Here is a 23,910-nt window from a genome sequence, read left to right as displayed (position 1 = left end):
CTTTTCTTCTTTACACACACACACGCATTCAACTTCACTACTCCAAAAAATTTTATTTGTCAACGAAAAAATTATATTTTTGTACGATTGATTGTTTTTAAAGGGAAATTGCAAAATTTTAGAGGTAAGAATTGAGAAAGTGCGATCTGACGTCATTGTCCTACGCGTAAATCTCACTTGTGATTTTCAATTTACGTTCGAACAGCAGGGGATTCGAAAAAGACTGCAAATCTTGTAAAAGTTGGCAAAAGTTCCGTGAGTTTGCCATCGCCGCGCGAGAGAGTTTCATAAGAATGTCACGACGGCGACGATAAAAATCCAATCAACCGAGAATCAAGAAAAGTTTACAGTTCTGTTGATAAATAGCTCTCATCTAATCTGAACAGTGTGTGATAAATTCAAACGAATTTCGTTAGTTGTTTGATACAATTTTTGCTGTTGAAATCCAGTTGCGGCGCAGAGAGAAATGGATATTCTGGATATTGATGAGGTTCTCAAGGATGATTCATTTTGGTGAGTTTCGAGACTTTGAGGAGCCCTCCGTGCACATAGTCCTTACTATTTTCGTTACCATCTGTTGCAGCTTGATTGAGGAGGAAAGTGAGCAGGACGACATAAATAATATATTGCGACAGTGGCGACAAAATGGGTGCAATGGTCCCAATGGTCCAGGTGAGTTGTGTGGAGTTATTTTAAGTTTTTAATGGCCCCGATTTCTCTGTGGCAACATATCTCCAAATCGAGCGCTCTTCCCTTTGTTTTGAGCTGATTTTCGCAGTTCTATCGGTGCGAGAATGAGCTGCGTCGAGATTCCAGTTTCCATTCATGGCGCGGTTGTTGTGTGTGAACGATAAAGGCAACTTCCCACTTGGGGCGAATGTTTTATCGCCCGAGGCTGTACACCATTGATATGCATTGTGTGGTATTAGGAATAGGAACGCTGTCGGTCATAATTAATTAGGGCCGAGGAGTTTTGCATGGAATGTGTGAATTGCAGTGTGCACACATAGAAGGCTTTGTTGAACGAATGGGAGCGATTCTGTTTTTATTTTGGTTTATCGATGTTTTAGATCACAAATACGCTCTGCATATGCTCACGCATTACCTTAACGTGTGGAGAATGGGAATGCTTTAATGTGCAGCCGGTATTTGACTGCTCACGCCCACCGGGTGTTTCTTTGCCTCTAATCTCGCTGATAGCATTACCTAAATTGTTACTCGAATAACCCAAATCGAATTAATACTGCTTAAAGACTTACATGTAATCCAGTTTTATGGTGTTATTGTGTATAATTAACTTTAAAATCGATCTGAGCTTCATACTAACGGCAATTTTCTTGGGAAAAATTTAGCATATTTATGATTATATTAAATGCAAATTTCTACCGTCTTTTTCCCAAAATGAAGTCCATAAGTTTGTTACCAAACTGAATAAAAAATATATTTGCTTCTAATTTGGACGGTTCTGGGATAGTGGACTTCACTATAAAGTTTTCGCACTTCCTTACAAATGACCCATGCGCTGCTATTTCCTGGTCTAAGCCACATACATCGACGGGTTCTATGTCCTAGATTCATCGCTGTTAATGCGATGAGTCACATCAAAAAAATAGGCCAGGGAATAGATGCACTCAGGCCCCATATATTAAGCTTATTATACAATCTCAGTACCATTGAGAAAACAATCCGAGGAGAAAATTATCCAAAATTGGGGTGAAAATTATCCCTAGTTTTCATTGAAATTTCTGTTTCAGACCCCCCGGGAAATCTCCCTTCTCGTCAGACTTGGACAACCCCTTTTCTGATTTTTTTTTTCTGCCTCGTTGGCTTCTGTGAATTCGAGGACGTCTTCTGTAGGTAGACAACGCGTAAGCCTTTCTGAGGTATTTTTGGTTTAAGTTTTAAGAGGACACATTCAGCAGGGGACGTCTCCTCTTCCCTAAATGTAATCAAGTTTAAGTCGATTTCCCGAGGTGGTAATTTCGAGAGCAGTATCAGATTAGAAGTCATCAGGTTTCCAAGTAAAGAACAATAAAAGTGTTGCTCTAACAGCCTCAGATTCCTTCAGAGAGATTTAAACTTGCCGACATGTGTTCAAACTTCTCCATACGACTACGTGAATCTTTGGAACTTGGCTTGAAGGTGTCTTCAACGTTTCGTTCAGATGATCGAATTGAAGGGTCATCCGGTGGCTGTTTTGTGACAACTGAACTAGATAATGCTGGTGCTGTTTAGTGCTGATAACCCCGCTTGACTGCCGGAATAGATGTCTCTGTCCCTGTCCATTTTGCTGTAGACATTCTTCCGCTACTAATAGAAGGGTATATATCCCCTTTTAAATATAGTCCCGTTTCATCCTGGGGTTTATTGTGGATGCGAACATTCAATCATGCCACAATGTCCGGAAACTAGGCGATATCTAAGGTTAGATTATCTTCAAATACTTTTACATGCTTTCTCTCGTTCTCCCTTACCAGGAACCTTGACCAAGGAATTGAGGAAAACTCCCTACCTCGCTTACGAATACGTCTTAAGACATCTAACATCTGAAGACAATGTAACTATAGGGATGTGAAGAATCCAATTAGCCAACCACAGAGCGATTCATATCGCCTTGCCTTATCACTAATTACTAAGAGCTAGGCTCTTTCGATATTCCAGGATGTGAATGCCATTTGCTTAATATTTGCTATCAACTCAGTTCGCTTATGAACCGACTTTTATTAAGTAAAATTCGGCTGCTCGGTTGGAAACCTATTGTGTCTCTTTTTTGCTCCATTTACGGCCCGGTAGGTTATTGCAATATGAGCGGGAGAGAAGCACCTCGTTATAATATAGTGTTAATATCATATCCATCCCCTCTTTCACACTATCCGGTGAATCAGGAGAAGCCTGTCAGTTCTAAGATTTAAGATGGGACCCTAATCCGGAGGAACTGCATTTCATGAAGCTTGGAGCATAAACATTTATACTATCCGAATTCATAAAGCATAAACACAACGTGCACCATGGTGGAGGGCTTTTGAGGTCATTTAAAATAAGTCGCAGAGGGAGAAAGAGGTCATCGGGAAAAATAAAACCTGGTGAAATGGTAAGTTGACTAAGACCGCAAATGAAAAGGCAAATCAAGGGCAATCCACCGTATGTGGAGATACTAAACGAGGTCAAAGCTTATTCCCACCTGAAATACCTATGAGGAAATGATTCGAAGGGTCCTGAAGGGTTACCTCCTTTCAGTTGAAAAAGTCTAACAGGGGTAAAACTGTAGCCAAGTTAATAACCCACGGGCAGAACATCGCATTGCGTACTCAAAAACCGTAGATCTACATACATGCGAGGGCCTTGATGAAGCGTCTGTCCCCTTCAGTACCGGTGCCGGCTCATCTGGATCGAATGCGTAATTTTTCTAGGCCATATATTTGGTCCGGATGGAATCGAGAGGTACTCAAAGCACCATCTAGCGTATCCAGCCAGCGTTGTTTCGACCGGTCTATGGACCCTTTCCCATCGACTTCGATATTCACAATAATCTTAGCTAGTGAGTTCTTGTCAGAAGGAATTACGTAACCATACCTTGAAAAACGATAAGTGCAACCCAATTTCAGTCGTGTCTAGATAACTCAGTGGTTAGAACATTAGGGTATCTTACGGAAGTTCGCGGCTCAAATCTCACTAGTGGCAGTGGATTTTGTATCGTAACTTAACGGTGGTTACCAGTCGACTCAGTTGTGAATGAATGAGTGCCTGAATCAAATCAGGGCAATAATCACGGTAGGGCGCAATGCTGACCACATTGCTTCCTGTAGTGTACATTACGGTCTTTAATGAAGTCGTGCATGGATGGATGGATGGAGTTGTACCCTACTCAATAACGCGATTGAAAAACTCGTCTAGCCAGATTATTAGGTCCCTGCTGTCCTCGATTTGATACGTTTGATTGCTTTTCCAACTGCTGGGGCACTGACAGGTAGAATTGCTCCAAATGTCAACAATGCTTGCGGAAGTGGTGGATGTGAAAATTTTTTTGTTAAAATTTACTCAAAGTATTCGAGCCATCTGTCCGTTGCGGCTCATTCGTCAGTAAGCAAAGTAACACAACTGTGTTCGATATCGTGTGTGCATTGGTATCGGGTTTTGACAATTCGATACAGATCTCTCTCGCCGTTCCGAGTGTTCAGTTTATCATAAAGATCTTTTTAGTGCGCCGTTCACATACATCTACCAATTGACCGGGATTTGCCGACGATATACTGTTGATAGATGCGCTTCTTCTCACGGACCTCCAATTAAACATCGTCATGCTAAAGTCAAGTATCTAGATTGATAAGGGTTACATAGACCGCTTTTTGGATCGTATTTCTAGTTTGATTCCACGGTTTTTCAGCGTTAGTAATGACCGGCAGTCGTGTTCGTTTCATTTTTCTCGCCAAATAGTCCCCATTTAATCCGCATTGGCTTTAAACAACTACTGGAGGAACTTGGAGGAGGGTTCATTGAGTTCGACAAAAGCCTAATGGTCACCATGCGACTACCAGTTGAGGCAGCGCAGAAGCTTTTCTTCGATAAAAAGTTCTAATTGGATGGGTTGTATGCCGTCTGAGCGAACCCCTCATTAAAGATGTGTTTCAGATGCCTTATGTTTGGAAACTTCACAGAGGCATGCACCAGCGGCATTAAACAGTCGAATCAATGCTGTGTGGGGATAAAGGACATATTTTCGAGGTGTGCAGTAGGGACACTAAGTTCCATATGGCAAGGTAAGGAGGCGACGTCGAAAAGTGATTACCACTGACTTTAATGTGTGAGGTTTCGATTAGGAGAATATCTATGAAATTGTTATGGGACAATTCAGTGACGCTCAACTCGCCAGATCACGTGCCCCACTCTCTTGCTGAAAATGGTCCAAGGGTTTTCGTCCATCAAAAGACGGTCGGCTAACTTATACCTCTAGATGCGCCGACGATTCCTACAGTCAACAGAGATAAGTTGCTAGAAATCTCCAGTAGAATATGAACCCTTAATCTCGCGTTGCAGTCTACATCGGACATATTTGCTGAGTTTTTCGCCAAGGTTACATTTTTCGCTTCATGAAAGTTTCAGAGGCTGGTGATGCTGCTTAAGTCTGGTAAGCCTTGAGGCGCGCCATCCTTCTCTAGAACCACGTCTCTTAGACACTATAGGAAAAATGTTGGAACGATAATCTACAGTAGATTGTTCTTAGTTGTTGAGAGTTAAGACGGTCTTTCAAGTTGCCAGTATAGATTCCATTGATGTCATCAAAATGTTTGCTGGCTTGGTCGAAAACGTAATACACGAAATGAGGAGTAGTAGCAAGTATTACGGTGTGATGACTTCGATGTGGGAAATGCGTTCAACTCGCCGAATTATACAGAAATCAGAAAGGTGCAGGAACGAAGATCGGTTTTCCCTCCTATCACGCGGCTATTTTCGATAGTTACTTGCAAAAACCCACCATCAAAGCCTTGTTCCGCACCGATGATACATTCAGTGAGAACACTGTCTCCGCAGATGCCCAACAGGGATCCGTATTGAACCCACTAATTTGAAAAAAAGCTTGGTCAAAGGGCACCAAATTGACACGGAAAAAACGGAAGCGCTTCTGTTCACTATAAGGCATCTACCGCAAGTTTGGCTGCAAAGGTGTCGCCAAATGCAGGCTTGTCGCGTCATATTTGTGGCACTTTTAGGAGACTGCAGGTTTTATGTAACGAACATACATTGAGTGCAGTCTACAGAAAGATGGCCATACGGGTGTGTTTTGCCGATTGACATCTTGACGAGATGACGAACATTATAACGTCAAGTATATGTCGTCTTTATTACAGACGGAAAAAAACCTCCCTTTAACAACTATAATTATTCTGGCAAATAAAAAGGTAGTTTAAATTTGGTTAGTTAGTTTGACAACAAAGAGACAGAAAAATGGTTCGTGGAGGATTCTGAAATTTTGCAAGATGCTAAAATTTAGAGGAAATGTCAGTAACAGGCTAACAAAAAGAAACTTAAATCAAGCCAGTAAGGAACGCTATACGATGGTTTCGATCAACGTTGTATGTCTATATAGAAGATTAAAGCCGCTGTGCTTTACTACTTTATTAACTAAAAGGCGTATGTGTATATATAAAGTGGGTGAGAGGCAAAGTTTCTTAGCACTTAAACTCTCCATTGTACTCGATTCCCCCGTCTAACGGATTATCCCAAATTATTTTAGGATTTCCGTTATTTGTGCTATCTGCAAAATGGAGAGCATATCAGCACTAAAAACCTGATGTCAGATGTGTCCAATGGCGGGGCACTCACATAGAAAATGTTTCGGGGATCCGACATCCTCATTAGAGGATGGGCATTTATCATCTTGAAGAATCCCGATATATCCCTACAGAACATATGCCAGATACTGAATTATAGCCAGAATGCCCATAATATTCCATCAAGTCTTCCTGAAAAATTTGGTTTGTTTAGCAGCATTAATGCTCTGCTACCTGTCATTATGCGAAGCTTGTTCGCATGAGGGAAGTTGAACCCTCTTTTGCTCTTTTGATTTTCAATTCCTTTACAACACAGTGACCAAGTACCCAAGATAACCTCATATCTTGTAACAAACATATCCAAAAGCTACAGATTGGGTAATGCATTTAAAGTATCGCCGGATGTCGTACTCATGACACCGATACACAGTTCTTTGTAGTGTGGCTAGTTTACACCGCAAACTCTTTTGTTTCACCTTAATCAACCACACTATGGACGCATATGTTAAGCGAACATCGGCCTAATGATAACAACATATATCGTCATCATTACTACCTGAGGCCATGTCGAAGTAAAGGTCCGCCTACCTAGTCCACAAGCTGTGAGAACTGTTTTCATCTTTACCTCTACATGTTTGTTCCAAAGAAGCTTCTTGCCTAGAATAATTCTCAGATATTTCACTTCTTGGCAGATTTGAAAGGTTGTACCCCTCATCGCTGAATGCCAAAGATCATTCAGTTTTCTCCTTTTTGTAAATAATACCATTGTGGTTTTATTTGGATGTACTGAAAGTGTTTGAGGCACTAGCTGTCAATCAAATCAACAGCACGTTGTGTGCGCGCATTTCAGATACCAAAGGGAGAAGATCAGACAAGACTTTGACACCGGTAAGCGTGTTGGTTTTCATTTAGTGGGTGCGACTTTAACGCCTTCTCGCGAATGTGACGTCCAACCAGTCTCTCCAGATATTTCATCAAAAATGATGTTAAGCTGATTTGTCTGAAATTCTTTGGATTTAAATAGTCATCTTACCCAGGTTTAGGTAAGAAGATTATCTTAGCCTTCTAGCAAGAGGTAGCTCAGAGCAAGACAACCTCGAAAAATATTTCTTAGAATTCCATGCCAGATGTTCTGACATATTCAAATAATAGTGTAGCTCTCGCATGGTCCCAATTCCCTGCCAATTGTCACCCTCCCACTTATGTCCCCTTTTCTCCCGGATGGTGTACTTCGTCTGTACAGACCTAACTGTGAAGTTCGCGAAAGTTCCATCCGGTTTTCTAAGAGCACTTGGTCGACTCATCCTTTTAAAGGATTCTGCATAGCCTTGAAGCCTCTTTTTCTGCTTACAGTTCCTCGCAGTATGCTCACTTCGAACGTTTTCCGGTCCCTTATATTAACGCTGTGAGTTCCGAAAGTTTAACCAGTCTTCATTTATATTGCTTTTACAAGCACGATTCAGAAGTCGTCTGGTTGATTTCCTAAGTTTTTGCAGTTCTCGGTTCTACCATAAAACCGTTTTATCGCTTTAACGTCGGGAGATACCGGATAGACTGAAAAGTTCGTAGGCTAACATAAATTTTTTTTTATTATTAAATTTGATTTTATTGTTCAATATTGTTGCTGTCGAGGGCAATGCAAGGATTATAACGGTCGTACAATTTTTTGATACTATTTTTATAGTACAATTTGTCTTTAGCATCAAAATAGGCCTCTGTTACCTCTTCATCGGCGCTAAATTCCAGCGAGAATTCTTTTGAGGTCTGAGAACAGGAAAAAGTCGCTGGGGGCCAGATCTGGAGAATACGGTGGATGCGGAAGCAATTAGAAGTCCAATTCATGCAATTTTGTTGATGATTTTCCCCTTCTCAAGATAATCGATGAATATTATACCATGCGCATCCCAAAATACTGATACCATAGTCTTGTCAGCTGACTGTTGCGTCTTTGCACTCTTTGGAGTCGGTTTATCAAGTGTAGTCCACTATCGTTTTGATTCTGGTTTGGAATAATAGAGCCATGCTTCGTCCATTGTCATATATCGGCGCATCAATTCGGGTCTTTTATGAAGGAAGAGCTTCAAACACTGCTCAAAATCATCAATTCGTTGTGGTTTTTGGTCGATTGTGAGCTCGCGCGGCAGCCATTTTCAACAGAGCTTTCGCATATCCAAACATTCATGCACGATATGTCCTACATGTTTCTTTGATATCTTTAGAGCCTCAGCTATTTTGATTAACTTCACTTTGTAGTCATTCAACATTTTGTTTATGTTTTCGTCGTTAAGAGCCTGGGGGTTGTCCACTCCGTGCATCACTGGTGCTCATTTCGCCGCGATTTAACTTAGCAAACCATGTCTCAGCGGTTGATTTTCGTGGTGCAGAGTCCGAATAATGTTTATCAAACCTTGGATTCAGCATTATTTTTTTTTGGCCAAAAAGCAATGCTTTATTAACATACGAAATTCCTTTTTATCCATTTTTTCAAACCAACATAAGTTGCTTCACTTGAAATGCTCTATTCCAGAAACTAATAGCTCCACAGCTGTCAAATTTGTACACGTGTCTTTTGAATAGTAACGACATCTATGTGTTAGCATATGAACCCTCTAGCCTACCTGGTAGGATAAATCTCTACAAAGCGCTCTAAATTTGTGCGTCTCAGAGTTTCCAATTGATCTTCTATCTCCAAAGGAGTCCTTAGTCGCTTAGAAACCTCCATTTTGTTACTTGTTTTTCCCAATCCGTTTTCGTTTGTATTACAGACTGTTCACCTGCAATAGTCAGACTACATTCTAAACAACGATGATCTGAGATGAGACTTTATCTAGCACTCGCCAGCCTCTAATCAATTCTAACAACTTTATAGTCCAGATTCTTAGATCGATTACTTCACACAATTAAAAGATATCATTTATCACAATGAATTAAACAATATTTCCTCAACAAAAACATCATTTAGAGACTACCGCTGTCAACCAATATTGACGTCAGAGGGCACAAATCCATTTTTAAAAATTAACTTTATATCGACCAATAATTCACTCCACCTTAACTGTAAGATTGTTGCTTATATCGTTTCACTATTGAGGAGATTCTAGCAAAAAAATATTTACGTCTAGACCATTCCGTGTGAACTTTCGTTTGCAATAATATTAGGTAATAACCTCTTTATTTTCTATTAAAAATATTGTAGTTTTAAGTGTGCTCATTGTTAACGATGAATATCCACATATAATTTCCATTTTGGCCATTCATTTGTTTCACTGTGGATGCGAAACAACAGAGAGAGAAATTCATCAAATTTAAATTCATTGTCGAGTTGTTTGGCTCAAATATACACACTGGGGGCTAGTAAGCAATAAAGCACTCATAGTTGTTCTCCAAGATTAATACTTGCGCTAACGTGTAAATCAGTGAATTGACGGCTTTAATTTTTTGTATGTTGGAAATTAAATGAATTTAATAAAATTTTAAACAAGTTTAAATTAGAGAACTAAACACATAAACTAATCTTAGCGATTTTTCTTTAATTTCGTGATATTTCAGATGGCAAATTGGATACCCGCACATTCACCCGACCGAAACGTCGGTCCGCTCAGAATTTGGATCCAAACTTTGCTTTGGCTTCAAGATCAGCAGACAATACTGGTTCGAACATTCATTTGAAAGTTGGTGGCCTGGTCACAAGTCAAATGCAAAAAAGTTTTCTCATGGATACATCGCCACCAAGTTCGATATCATCATCAGTAGATGCATCATCGATAGATCGTATGGGAAATAGCTTAATAACTAGTGGTGATTTCACAAATGTTAGCTTCTTTAAAACAACAGACGTGGAAGATGTTCTGTCGGGCGCACAAATTGCTGGTTACAATTTCGATAATGTGATAGAAGATTGCAAGACCCTAGAAAGGCTAAGCTTATCAGGAGACAGTGCAATAATAAAAGATTGCAACATTGCTCAAATCGATGAAATTACCTACCTAAGTAAGACCAATTCTGGCAACAGTACAATGCATAATTCAACAGAGAGTACGGCCAGCTGCCTCAATGACACCTTCTCAATGCTCAATCAAACAGCGATAGAGAACGGAGTTGCACTATCAGAATCAGACACTCTTCAATCGAAAAATGGCTTGAACGAAACATTCATCAATAAAACAGTCAATATGCCGCTAGATGATCTAATATGTAACACAACCATGACACTAATAGATAGTACCCATATAGTTCAAACAGCAGCACCTGAAACAGAGGGCAATGCAAATGCGACTTTCGGAAAAGATAACATCGAAACACATAATGAAACCTTTTCGAAAAAGGATATTCTCAATTCTACGTTTAATAATCCAAATGGTTGCCCTTCCACAATTATGAACCGTACATACTACAAAGAACTAGACGGAAACAAAACATTTGATCTCCTCGAGAGTTCCGGAACGAACGTTCTTGAAGACGACGGAAATTTCGACTCGCCCGTTGAATTGCCACCTATCAAAATGAATGGCACTATTCAGTCCACACCACACAGAAACGTCTCATCAGTTTTGCCTTCATCGTTAGTTAGTCAAACTCCTTCTATGAAACGTATTATTCAAGATGTAAACATATCTCCAATAGTACCTGCTAGAAACAATGAAGTTTTAGACGACGATTTTCAGTTACTCGACGAAACAAAGCCTTATACTGATGCGTCTATTGACCAATTAGAAAGATACCTGGAATCATTATCAGGCAATTTCCCAAATACGCAAGAACAAATCGAGAATTTCAAGACCGAGAAAGTACTTCAGAACGACTCTTTCACAAAACAAGAGTGTTTCGAGAATGGTATGGAATTGCTGGCAGATGAGAAGAACGAGGAAGAGTTTGATGATCTGCTGGAGAAATTAGGTAGAAGTTCTTGTCTAGAGGATAGCATTAAAATGCGTCAATCAATACACAACATTAAGAAGAAACATGCTTTGTTATCACTGGAAAAAGGGCATGATCTGACTTGGAAAAGCAGTGATAGCAGTGTGGATCTGAATCGTCTTCCCTCCGATTCAATGTGTAAAAGCTCTCTATCAGCTTCCAGTAGTAGTGAACGCCTTTTGAGTCGAAGGAGCCGACTCTACGATGACGTTCAAGTGATGAAATCAGGTTCTGAAAGTGCAAATAAAACAATAATTGTAGATGATTCTAAAAAAGCAATTGCAAAGACTGATCCTTCAACCGTGTCCAATTCTTCCTATACTGTAGAAAGTAAGACTGAAATGACGTCGCCTGTGGAAACGGTTGAAGATTCCGGGAAAGGTGTCGAAGCCGCTAAGAATGCCAAGACAAAACTGGAAAGGAATCGAGACCCAGAACGTTTTAAGACAATAAGAATATTCAAAAAGTCGACGGATAGTGAAATTGTAGTTCCATGCATCGATTCAGAGATTGAGGGCAACGATCAGAACATAGAGCAAGATCAGAACGTGGATACGACAAATAGCGAGCAGCCTGTAGAGGTACACTCGACAAATACAACAATAACAGTATTCAATAACAACAAGTCCGAAATGGAGCCGAATATTATGTATCAAACGTACAAAAAGCCGAAAAGTCTAATGAAACCCCCATCAATAAACGAGCAAGCGACCTTTCAAACGACAAATCGCGAATTACCGAAACCACGATCACTCTCTCGACCTAAATATTTTAGTGGAATTGCAAGACGTGATCCTGATTTCAGTGCCGATGCACTACCAAAAGCAAATTCAGCTGGTGACATTCATAAAACATACAACAATGCAAATACAACAGGAAATCACTATGCTAACGGAGCCACCTCGGGAATGAGGAAATTAAGCAGCAACTTGGGTATTGCCACAAACACACCTCAGAACAATGCTTTGAAGAGCCCGATGGGCACTAAGGCAAAATCATTTACTAATCTTACAGGTGGTGGCAACGGTTCGTATGGCATTTCTTCAGCTAATCGATTGTCAATAGCAAAGCCGAGCTCACAGCCATCGCTATTGACGCAAACATCAGGAAATGTTGCGAATTATAAAGAGGTAAGTGTATGTTGAGTAAGTTGTTTTTAGGAAGCGGTTGGGTTTGGTTTGGTTTAAGCACGTTGCTGTCAGAATAGATTATGGTGGACCCCATTTATAACATTTTATGTCTGGTGTTGGTTTATTGAATATATAATTTTTATATTGCACACAATCGAAATTCGACTTTGTCTTGGAGTTTTAGATTGTAACGATGTCTATCCCAATTTAATTTGTAGTATTTATTGACACCTCTGTTCGTAAAACGTTAAAATGCAGATTTCTCAGAAACTATCAAACATTTATGATATTGCATGTCAATATTTAATTTGTTAATTTACATATTTATCTAGCATCAAATTTGCTAATAAATGTTCTACTAAATCAAGAAGTTTTCGAGTAATATTCAATCATCATCATCATCAACGGCGAAACAACCGGTATCCGGTCTAGGGCTGCCTTAATAAGGAACTCCAGACATCCCGGTTTTGCGCCGAGGTCCACCAATTCGATATCCCTAAAAGCTGTCTGGCGTCCTGGCCCACGCCATCGCTCCATCTTAGGCAGGGTCTGCCTCGTCTTCTTTTCCTACCATAGATATTGCCCTTATAGACTTTCCGGGTGGGATCATCTTCATCCATACGGATTAAGTGACCCGCCCACCGTAACCTATTGAGCCGGATTTTATCCACAACCGTACGGTCATGGTATCGCTCATAGATTTCGTCATTGTGTAGGCTACGGAATCGTCCATCCTCATGTAGGGGGCCAAAAATTCTTCGGAGGATTCTTCTCTCGAACGCGGCCAAGAGTTCGCAATTTTTCTTGCTAAGAACCCAAGTTTCCGAGGAATACATGAGGACTGGCAAGATCATAGTCTTGTACAGTAAGAGCTTTGACCCTATGGTGAGACGTTTCGAGCGGAACAGTAATATTCAATATTTGATATAAATTCAGAAGATATAAATTTTTCAGGCATCGATGTGTGTTTGCTTAAAACTAATTTTTGCTTCGTGCTGATTGGTTACTACTTTGAAGGACATGCATTATAATTCCAAGGATCACACGCATTCGAGAAATAGAGAACTTTACATCAGCCTTCTAATGAATTAACTTCTTATAATTTTAATTTCGCAACAGATTAAGTCATAAAAAATCGCCTATTTCAGATCACCATATTCGAACTATTAGGTTAATCCTAATTTTGTTTCTTGGGACAGAAATAGTAGATTTTATTATGTCACATAAAATAATAGCTCGGCGAATCTAGGAACCCATGTTTCTTCAAGTGGAATCTTAAATAAAGTTTCGAATATCATAGAGAAGACCTCCAAGCTTTGGAAGGAAATTAAGCGCTTGATATTCTATGGATCTAGTATTGGGTTATATTTTTCTATGGCAATGGTCGTCCTTCAGTTCTTGAGTGACAAAAATCTCAAAAATTTTCTACACCATAGGTCTTGATAACAAAAACAAAATGCAAAAAATGATTGGTTCTAATGGTGCGTTTGAAATGGATTAATAAAGGCGTGATACTGGCCATCTATTCTCACTTGCGCAATGATCATGTAGACTTGCTAGCACCCAACATTGCTCTTATTTGAATTTCGTCGCTGAGAACGGGCTGCAGAAGGAACAGGATCTTCCGATATCGTATCAGACACTATTGTCTTCCTTGCTAAACGCTTCCCCAAAAACTCTCTATAGAGTTCAGGTATAGTTCCACCGTTGACCAAAAAGAAATACACGTGGATTAGTTTGCCTGATACATTTGCATTTGACGGATATATTTTTTAATAATTTTCAATTCATTATTAAAATTATAATCCACTCTTGCTCACAGCTTCTTTCATTAAACATTAGATCGTATAAAATTTTGATTTTAGTTTAGTTCTTATCGTCAAACACCACAACTCTATTCTGTTGTAGTATATCATTGGTTTTTAAAATTTGACTCAACTGACAACGCTCGGTTTTCTTCCACTTGCACGGGAGATGGTGTCCATTATTATAGCAATTTTTACTACTTCCAGCAAATAATAACCAAGAAAGTCTTTGATTTCTGTTCATCAATTCTTTCAACAAAAGGGAAAGATCCAAAAGGACCTGTGCCTAATGCGTCAACCACGTTTACTTGTCATGGTGTCATGGGTACTTTGTGAAAGATAGGCTTATGTTGGGTCCATACTGCAGTTTTTTGGCTTATTGTATGTTATATCTTGCTAACATTCATTCATGTGAAAATTCATGTCCCATCGATGAGTTAATTACTTGAACTCCAATTCTCACGTGGTTCTCACAGCTACGGCTTTGTTGATTCCAAATGCAGGCTCCGGTCCCACAAATGGTGTTTTGTATCCCTTTCTTACAAGTTCATTCGCTCTTTGGTTGCCATCAATTGCATTGTGCTTTGCTTTTCATTTCACCTTGCTTTCGACGAGCAGGGTTTTCAGATTTTTCTGTCATTCGCTCATCCATTTCAATCTGATTTGGAGTGACGCAATGTCTTTTATCACCCCCTGACCGAAAGAATATAGATTTGAGCACGTTTATATGTAGATAATGTGATAACATATCACTTTTTGAAAGAAATAATATTGTAAACATTATCATTCATTACTTTAGCTGATGTTATATCATTAAGTACAAATATGAACACTCGGCAGCCGATAGTACTAAATATTACTTATCACCAGAATGATTTACCTGCATATATTACCTTCATATTGTAAAGTATATGACAGCGCCAAATAGGTACCAATGACTCAACGTTTCATGCAAGAGAAGGAAAAACCAACAAATTTGATAAAACATTAGATAGTACATACAATATTTTCACATGCAAAGAACTTTCTGATTTTCGCATACGAGCATTATTTCACTCATTTATCTTTAATTGGTACAATTAAAATTTAAAAGATTGTGTATCTCGCACAAAATCGAAATCATCTTTTCACACCAAAGCCAGCCAAGAGAATAGATTCGCAACCAATAGTCGGCTCGGTTGCCTTTACTAGGAAATACTACGCACATAGCCCAACGCCTTTACACCCATCAACTAGCAACCGACCTTCAATCCAAGTTATAACGTTACAAATTAATTATTTAAAATCAAGAATCTGTATATAAGCTAGTCAAAAAAATAGCCAACCCTAACAACAGGCGATACTCGGCAGCATCATTGGCTCGATACTCATTAATTGTCACCGCCGCTTATACCATGAAGAGCAATAATGCTAGGTGATGTTTTGAAATGTGATATCATATTACATATCATTAACTATCACAGAAGTGATACCACCATCACTTTTGTGATGCGGTGATGTTGTAATGTTTAGATCGCGAACGGTGATGGTAATGTGATATTACACTTTACGAGGTGATATTACTTTTGTGATATTATATGGGTTCATCACCTACCCATCTGTAGGGGATTGTTCTGCTTCGTATTCACTTTATCCGTATCAACCACAGCCACCTTTTCGAATTAGATTCATTCACAGTATGCGGTTCTTCCGATGATTATCGCTCCAATAATTCCAGTCCTCATTAATTATTTCATTCTCTCACGCACTGGAAGTGACGACAGAAGGAAATCCTCGGCCGATCGAAATCGCAAACATGACTAGAGTGCGAAGTATATTCAACTTAAACCATATTTTTTCTACTACTATTACTTTTGAATACTTGTGTGCTACGCCCGAAACGAGGAGTTCGTAGAGCAAAAAAATGAGAGTATGTAGCTCTCTATCTGGTCCGGCCCCTTATATGCCAAACAAAAACTGAAAGTCACGCTTCTCCAAAATGTCAGTACCTATCTATAGCAATTTTTGCAGCGGGGTGATAACATTATATTTCCGCACCTTACCATATCCTGTTTCAGTTCTCTCTCTTCCAACTTTTAACGAGCCAACAACACGTTTTGTCTTGACGCGCCAATCATTGCCTCAGCATCAGACCGGATCATCTTGGGTAGGACTTGCTAGAAGAGCTAAGGTATTCCATAGCACGCGGAATTTCTTATATTGCCCTACCTTAGGTAATGGAGTCCACAAAGCCATGAGACCTAATACCAACATTTTGACACCTTTCAAGTACAACAATTCATAACCATTTGATTTGACTACTTTGCTTCCCATGAAAAACCCAAAAAAAAGGTTTTTTTTCTACTGTTTCTACCAAAAAATAAGGCTTCACATTCTTTCTCTGCGATAAGCTGTGCCGATCTCCTGCATAACAAGCTCTGTCTGAATCTAACTAATATGAATACAGGTCCGCGCAAAACTGTGTGCACATTAACTTACAGCTGATTTGCATGGAATTGGTGACAAATATGCCCAATGTACAGGTAGGTAGGTATCTGTGGTCGCTACGGGGAACCCAACTAGCGTGCCAGAAACTCCCTAAGAATGTCCCTCATACAAACCGCTGTAATCCTGTACGCAATCGCTTGCGTTTTGGCTAGAAGCTCTCCCAATCGGGTCTTGTTAGATTAGAGCAGGATCCTCTTTGATTTGGCGCAGTTGGTGAACCTTCGTCATCTGGCTATCAATGTGAGTGGATTCCATCTTTCATAGTCGCCAGGGGGATGCTAACTGCACCCGCTGAGAGACTGTGAAAAGTCCGGCGGCTTGTCCGTTCTACTCTGTTCCTATGACGGGAAACCCAGAGGGGGTGACTTTGAGCGTGCCAACCAGACTGTTCAACGTCCTTGGACTACCCCACCAGTCTGGAATATGTCGAATCTCAAAGGCTACACTATGCGTATTCGAGAATACAGCCGTACCGGCCCCGCAGATCATCTTCGATCCATAGTTATAAAAATTCTGTGCCATAAGCTTGCAACACATTACCCTCCCCTAGATGAAAAGCCCGCAGCGAAATCCCTGTTGAAACTAGATTTACATGTGGCGCAGCCGATCGAGAATGCCCAGAGTTCTCGAAGTTCTTTGTCTAGAATGTTACTGTGGCCATAGGGTTTTGCTGATTGACGCCCGGATTTAGAAAGTCTGACAGTATTAAGATTGCTTCTATTTGACATCTTGCTCAGCGCCGACCAGCACACAATAGAACCCTTAGTTAGGGTGGAACAAACCATGGCTGTGTAGATCTAAACAACCATGCTCACCCGAAGACCCAATTTCGAAGGTCTTCTTTCAGTCGTAGGATGCTATACAGGCCTTCTTAACCCTCAGTTCTATGTTTAGTCCCTAATTTAACTTAGGATCCAGAATCAAACGTGTCGATCTTTGTCCATTTGGCTGTGAAAGGTGGAATTCGGCTACCTCTGTCTTGATTGCAAATAGCATAAGCTCCGTTTCGTTTGGATTTATGCTGAGTCCGAATCTTGGAACTCACAGGCACATCTTTCTTAACGTACGCTTCATAATCTCACTCATAAAGGAGGGAAACATCCCTGACACCAATATCACCAAGTCATTCCGTTCGTGTCCAGTAACCGTAGAATTTCATCCAGCACATCACACCGCAGAGCACCGGAGAAATAGCACTCACAACTCTGGTCAAGTGGCTGCCTCCCAGGTCAGACTGGATTATCTTGGTACTTAGCATGTTTACTATCTATTGCGTAAGACACACCTTTGCGACAGGTTTCTGTAGAATCGCTTTTGAGGGAGACGTACTGACATTTGGAGAAGGGCGACCTCTCCTTGATCGTCTTTAAGTATATGTACGCGTTTTAGAATCTTCAGCACGAAAGAGGGGAGGTTGATTGGCCGAAAATCTTTCACTATGAAAACCATGCGTGCGCGTCTCCAGTACATATTGGAAATATAACTCCAGTAAATCTCTATAAGCCACGGTACAACTATTTTTATACGGAGAAACTTCAGAAGTTCATTTCACCCTCCATGATTGCCAAGTTCCAGTGAAGGTAGAAGGAACGCGTACTAAATGTTCATTAACTTCTATAATATCTGGTCATTGATAACAAGAGGTTGCGTAGGTAGGTATAAGTGGCTATAGAATTAGCGCTATGGTATGTAGTTTTAATGCCACAATTCCCAAGACTATTATTATGGGAGAAAAGGAAGCGGAAACTCTGTCTAAAAGTCTACAAAATTTCAATAGAAACAAATAAATCTAAGTTCTGGAGGTATTTGGGCAAGAAGGAAGGTTAAATCATCCAAATATATTGCGTCCTAGAATCAGTAATACTTCAAATAAAATTTTTGCAATTAGATAATTCTCAGAGTATTTTAAACTGTTCTCAAATTTATAATATTTCAATTTCTACTTTCAAGTTTTGTATGGTATTATTACTGCAATTTTGTAGTGTGCGTAGTTGTAGTTTTTGCTGATGTTTTACTCATTAATAGTTAGAATGGCCTTTTATCTCATTTTCAGTAAATAACCTTACAAAGTATTCAAGTTTTTCAGTGCAATTGACAGGATAATATGAAGCAGCTCGTAAGAAATTGTAGAGCATAGTAACTCAGATTATGACCGCCAATCAAATATTGCAACCGATCATATTTTTAATTCCATTGATTCCTTATTGACAGTTCATTAATTCAATTTTTTCTATAGAAAAACGATCGACCGCAACTATCCTCACGACAAACAACGATGAAAGCCTTACAAAATGATGTTGTGGAGGTGAGAGACAATTTATATTCGAACTTGAACTGTGCGAAAATAAAAGTTCTTGTTTTTACAAATGTTTAGAAAGACGGAAAATCACAATTCAAAGTTCCTCCTCCAGTTTCGAGTTTGCGAGCAGCAAACTCTCGTAGAACTGGATTGGTGAGGCCATCCTCCGGATTTTATGGACAGGCAGTTGTGAAAAGTGATCCTGATATACAAAGTGGACGATATTCATCGAATAACGTGAGTTAATATTGTTCTTATAATTTTCAGTTTAATGGAAATTATGTTTCACAGAGCTTATCGTCAACAAGTTCAAGAGGCAGTGTACAGGATTGTCAGCAACCGGCCAAATGTACTAATGGCTATATACATGAGAAAAGCACAAGTAACGAGGAAATCCGTCAATCATTGAGCAACAATGTACAGGCGGAGGAAGTGACGAGGGTTGTCAAAACGGGTATACCAAAGCCGTCTGGATTGAGACCTCCATCGACCGTGCGAAAAAGTGGTCTTCCTCGTCCATCGAGTATTGTTCGGAGATAACTGTGAAGCTAAAATCCTGGAGACGACATATAACAACTTTCTTAGGATTCATCATACAATACCTTACATATATCATTTCTCACGTATTTATGCCTTAACCTAGTTCATATTCGTTTTATTTGCATTTCTTTTTAGAGGATTGCCTTTTAACGCCTTATATTTTTAACATTTTGCCTTTATATGAAAGAAAAATGATTTTCCAGTTTTACGTCTACATCATCAAAACATGATTTCTTATCTACTAATCTTAGTTGTCTAATGAGCATTTCAAATGATTTTATTGTTAAAATGCTACTGAGAAAATTGTATTGATTACATTAAAACCATGAGATACTTAGTGATAGGTTGATAAAGTATTCAGTGGTGCCAAGAATTTAGTTTCTATCGAACTCTAGATTTCGATGGCGTAATGAAGTTTCAAAGCTTCAGTCTAGGGCAAAAGGCGATCAACTGCAAACCCTTATCTCGCCCTTTGATGTTAAAAGCTACGAACATAGTCTAATGTTTGATCAATAACAAAAGCGTATGTGTTATCAAGAACTGACGTTTAAATCTATTATCAATTCTTTAATCGCTTTTAAATATGCATACCGTTTAGTTGAGTTACTGGAGTAATAGCGAAAACAGTTAGAAGCACAATACAATGTTAATTTTGTTTATTAGGTAACTAGCTAGAAGCAACGTGCGACTAAATAAAGAGAAGGAAAGAATAGAAGCGGTGCTATGATGTCAGGTAATTGCTTATAAAAATATTTGAAAGTATACAATCAAGAGAAAATGCGACCTATATAAATTCCATAAAGAGAACATTTATGATATACGCATTTTATTTGAATCTTTCCTTAGATTAGGGATTATTTACAATTGAAGTAAATTGCTCACAAAGAAATTCTTTTGTATCCCCTTTAAATTATGTGATAGCAGTTGTTCTTCACTTGCGTTAGATTTTTCCATTTCGCGTATTATGAATCTGTTTCTACTTTTTATAAGAAATCAACTATGGAAAACTAAATAATTTTTAGGAAAATAGTGTAAATAAAGAATACTCTTTTTGACAGCAAAATCATAGTGGTTAATTTTTTCTACTTTTACATCAGCATGAAAATAAACACTTAATTTCATCAAGCCAGAACAAAGTTCAATTTTGCTTCTCTGTCTGTCTGTCTGTCCATCTGTCTGTCCGTCACACGCATTTTTCTCGGAGACGGTTATAGCGATTGACACCAAATTTGCTAGAAAGCTGGGAACTGTGAACGCTCACACATACAGTCCGTTACATCCTTTTATGACGAATTTAAGGAGGGGTCCCCATACATGCAAAAGGGGGGTGTAAATTTTTTTTTCATCAAATATAGTCATGTGGGGTATCAAATTAAAGGTCTCGGTTAGTACTTTCCGAAGCCGGTCTTAGTTTTGACATTTGTTGGAAAGGTGGGGAGTGCGGGAGGTTCAAAGTGTCCACTCCTTTAAGGGGGCCATTCTCAGAAACTACTCAACCGAAAAATCTGAAAAAAATCAGGAGGCTGCCACTATATGGTGCCTGGGCTCCGAAATACCTTCCATACTGATATCTGTACAAATAAAGTTAATAATAGTATATTACTATAATTTTTAGTAATTGGCTGGAAAACCCCCCTTAAGTTCATGCTAGCACCACGCAACAATATAGGATATAATATAGAGCATGATATCACCAAGTTTGGTGGAAATCGCACTATTACTAACAAAGTTATAATACGTCAAAATTGTCGCTTCTTTGCAAATTCAAGACTATGAAAGTCAATGTCATCCGAAAGTGGATATTTTCACATAATATATGCATATATTACGTGCTACGTACTAAGAAATACACAAAACCTTTCGTATCTGAAGCGTCCAGCTTCCGGTTTCCCGACTTGTTTATGCTTACAAAAGTTTCAGCCAGCAGGTTTAGTTGTGAACTTCTGTGATTGATTTAAAGAAAGCTAAATACTGCAACAACATACAATATTAAGTGGCAGAATGACTGCAGGATAGAAATGCTCATCTGCAATCCGAAGAGCAGTGTTTAAAATGTGGTCGATTTACTGAACTTAAGGCTCCCTTAATCCCAAAAACTAAAAACTTCGGCTGTAACGCAATATAATTCGCAAGCATGACGTGTTTGTAAATAGACACTCTCCGTGCCGCGTGCGACACTGCCTGCCATATTCAAAAGATTTAGCACATAAAAAGATAAAGTGCAATTATAAAATTATAGCTTCTAACATTTTCTGAAATAAAGTTTATGGGGTGTCTGAAAACATTCCAAATAATAACATTTATTACAAATTGACTACTTTGTATTAAAAACTTTTACTTTCCTTTAATTTTGTAATTATTTCTAACATTCTACAAACATTTTTGAACTTGACAGTGCTGATGATTTGGTGATGGTGGTCAAAGGGTAGTATAGGTCCCAGGGCGTGGTACTCCGAGCTCGAATAACAACACTACCCAGAATCCCCTCTGACAATCAGGTGAGAGTTAACACTGAAGCCATCCACAACACTCCCCTCCGCAACACCTATAAGGGGAAATGGATGCCGCAATAACCGCAGTCAACAGAGATCCTGGAGATGAAGCATCAACAAATGATCTTCATTATGACCTGAAGAGCGTTATCATAAACACGGTCACATACCTGACCCCAGCCACAAAAAGAGTCGGAACTGCTGGTTCAACAATGAATGTAAGCTAGCAACGGAACGGAAGAATGCTGTATATCGAGTAATGTTGCACTCTTAAAGGATGCGGGCACGCACGGAGACTTATCACGAACTCTGGCGAGGGGAGAAGCGACTTCACAGACGGAAAAAGAAAGCCTGGGAGAACCAACAGGTCTGTAAACTGGAAAAGTCAGGGAGAAACCACAAAAGGCGCGAAAATTTTACCAACAAGTCAGCTGGATGAAGCCTTACACAGCTCGATGTTCATACTGCCGAGACAAAGAGGGAAATCTGATTTCCGACAGAATGGTCATATTGGAACGATGGGTTGAGTATTTTGATGAACTACTGAACAACCAGAACATCGACGAGTTGGAGGTCGCTCCGCCTGAAGACGACGGACAAATATTGCCACCACCAAGTATTGAAGAAACAGTCCGTGCATAAGTCGCCAGGAACCGATGGAATTGCAGCCGAATTAGTTCAATATGGAGGCGACCAATTACACCAAGGGGCTCATCAACTTATACTCAAGGTGTGGGACGGCGAATCAATGCCTGACGACTGGCAAAGAGGCATTACCTGTCCCATACAGAAAAAGGGAGATATCAAGCAGCGCAGCAATTATAGAGGTATCACGTTGCTGAGTACCATCTATAAGATATAAGCTATCTTGCTAGGTCGGATAGCCCCATACGCCCAGAACATCATTGGACCATTCCAAAGAGGCTTCACTCCAGGCAAATCAGCAACAGATCAGATTTTCTCTCTGCGGCAAGCGATGGAAAAACTGTTGGAATATGGACATTAGTTGCACCATCTTTTCATCGACTTTAAAGCCACCTATGACAGCATAGGCAGGGTAAAACTGTACACGGCCATGAGAGAATTCGGTATCTCGACGAAGTTGATAAGACTGACTAGGAGGCGAAGCCAAATAAAAGCAACAGGATCACTCTCGAGACCATTCAACATCAACGGTCTAGGACAAAGGGATGCCCTATCATGCGTCCTCTTTAACCTGGCCTTGGAAGAAGTGATCCGTAATGCTGAGGTAAATGCCACCCAACTATTGGCCTAAGCTGACAATATCATAGGAAGAACGAACCGAGGCGTACAAACTGCCTTCAGCCAGGTCGAGCAGGCGGCGCGAGACCTTGGGCTACACATCAATGAAGGCAACACAAAATATATGGTGGCAACGTCAGCACCAAAAACCAAGGAACCAGCAACATCAAACCGCACTGGTCAAACGGGAAGAATGAAGAATGAATTTATAGACCATTGATAATTTCTCCTATCTAGGGTGGAAAATCACAACCGATAACAGCTACGATGATGAAATCCGCGGACGGTTGTTGGCTGCCAACAGAGCCTATTTCAGCTTACAAAAACTATTCCGCTCGAAATGTCCCATCATAGGGCCAAAGCTCTTACTGTACAAGACAATGATCTTGCCAGTCCTCATGTATTCCTCGGAGACTTGGGATCTTAGTAAGAAAAATTGCGAACTCTTGGCCGCGTTCGAGAGAAGAATCCTCTGAAGAATTTAAAATCCGGCTTAATAGGTTATTAGGTTATTATTAAGGGAAAGCCGCATCGCGTCCTTGAAGAACTATTGTGCTTTGTATGCTTTTACTGGTTATAGTGTACCTATCTCAAGCAGGCCTGTAACCGTTAGGAACTTTAGTATGTTCCCCACTTCCAGATGTTTCAGCTTTGCATTTGGTATTAAGTGTTCTCCCAGATGTCTCGACCTACTTGGCACAAGTGCCG

The 23,910-nt window shown here is 39.7% G+C and overlaps 1 protein-coding gene across 4 annotated transcripts; it reads left to right on the top strand.

The window, feature by feature from the left end:
* Positions 1–21: 21 nt before the first annotated feature.
* LOC119647478 lies at positions 22–20,510 on the top strand. 4 transcript variants are annotated; one of them, XM_038048421.1, is made up of 8 exons: positions 22–124; positions 206–513; positions 584–672; positions 9,819–12,119; positions 12,201–12,316; positions 18,845–18,913; positions 18,983–19,144; positions 19,199–20,510. In XM_038048421.1, exons 2-8 carry the CDS (start codon positions 467–469, stop codon positions 19,445–19,447), a joined length of 3,033 nt encoding a protein of 1,010 aa, XP_037904349.1. In that variant the 5' UTR covers positions 22–124; positions 206–466; the 3' UTR covers positions 19,448–20,510. The 4 variants fall into 4 exon arrangements, with proteins under 4 accessions (XP_037904349.1, XP_037904346.1, XP_037904348.1 ...); XM_038048418.1 differs by having other exon boundaries at positions 9,819–12,316; XM_038048420.1 differs by having other exon boundaries at positions 42–124; positions 209–513; positions 9,819–12,316.
* The last annotated feature ends 3,400 nt before the right edge of the window (positions 20,511–23,910 follow it).

The sequence above is a fragment of the Hermetia illucens genome, chromosome 2 (genome assembly GCF_905115235.1).
Source record: "Hermetia illucens chromosome 2, iHerIll2.2.curated.20191125, whole genome shotgun sequence".
Taxonomy (NCBI): Eukaryota; Metazoa; Arthropoda; class Insecta; order Diptera; family Stratiomyidae; genus Hermetia; species Hermetia illucens.
The sequence above is the reverse complement of the archived record's forward strand: the minus strand, read 5'-3'. Positions and strand labels throughout refer to the sequence as shown.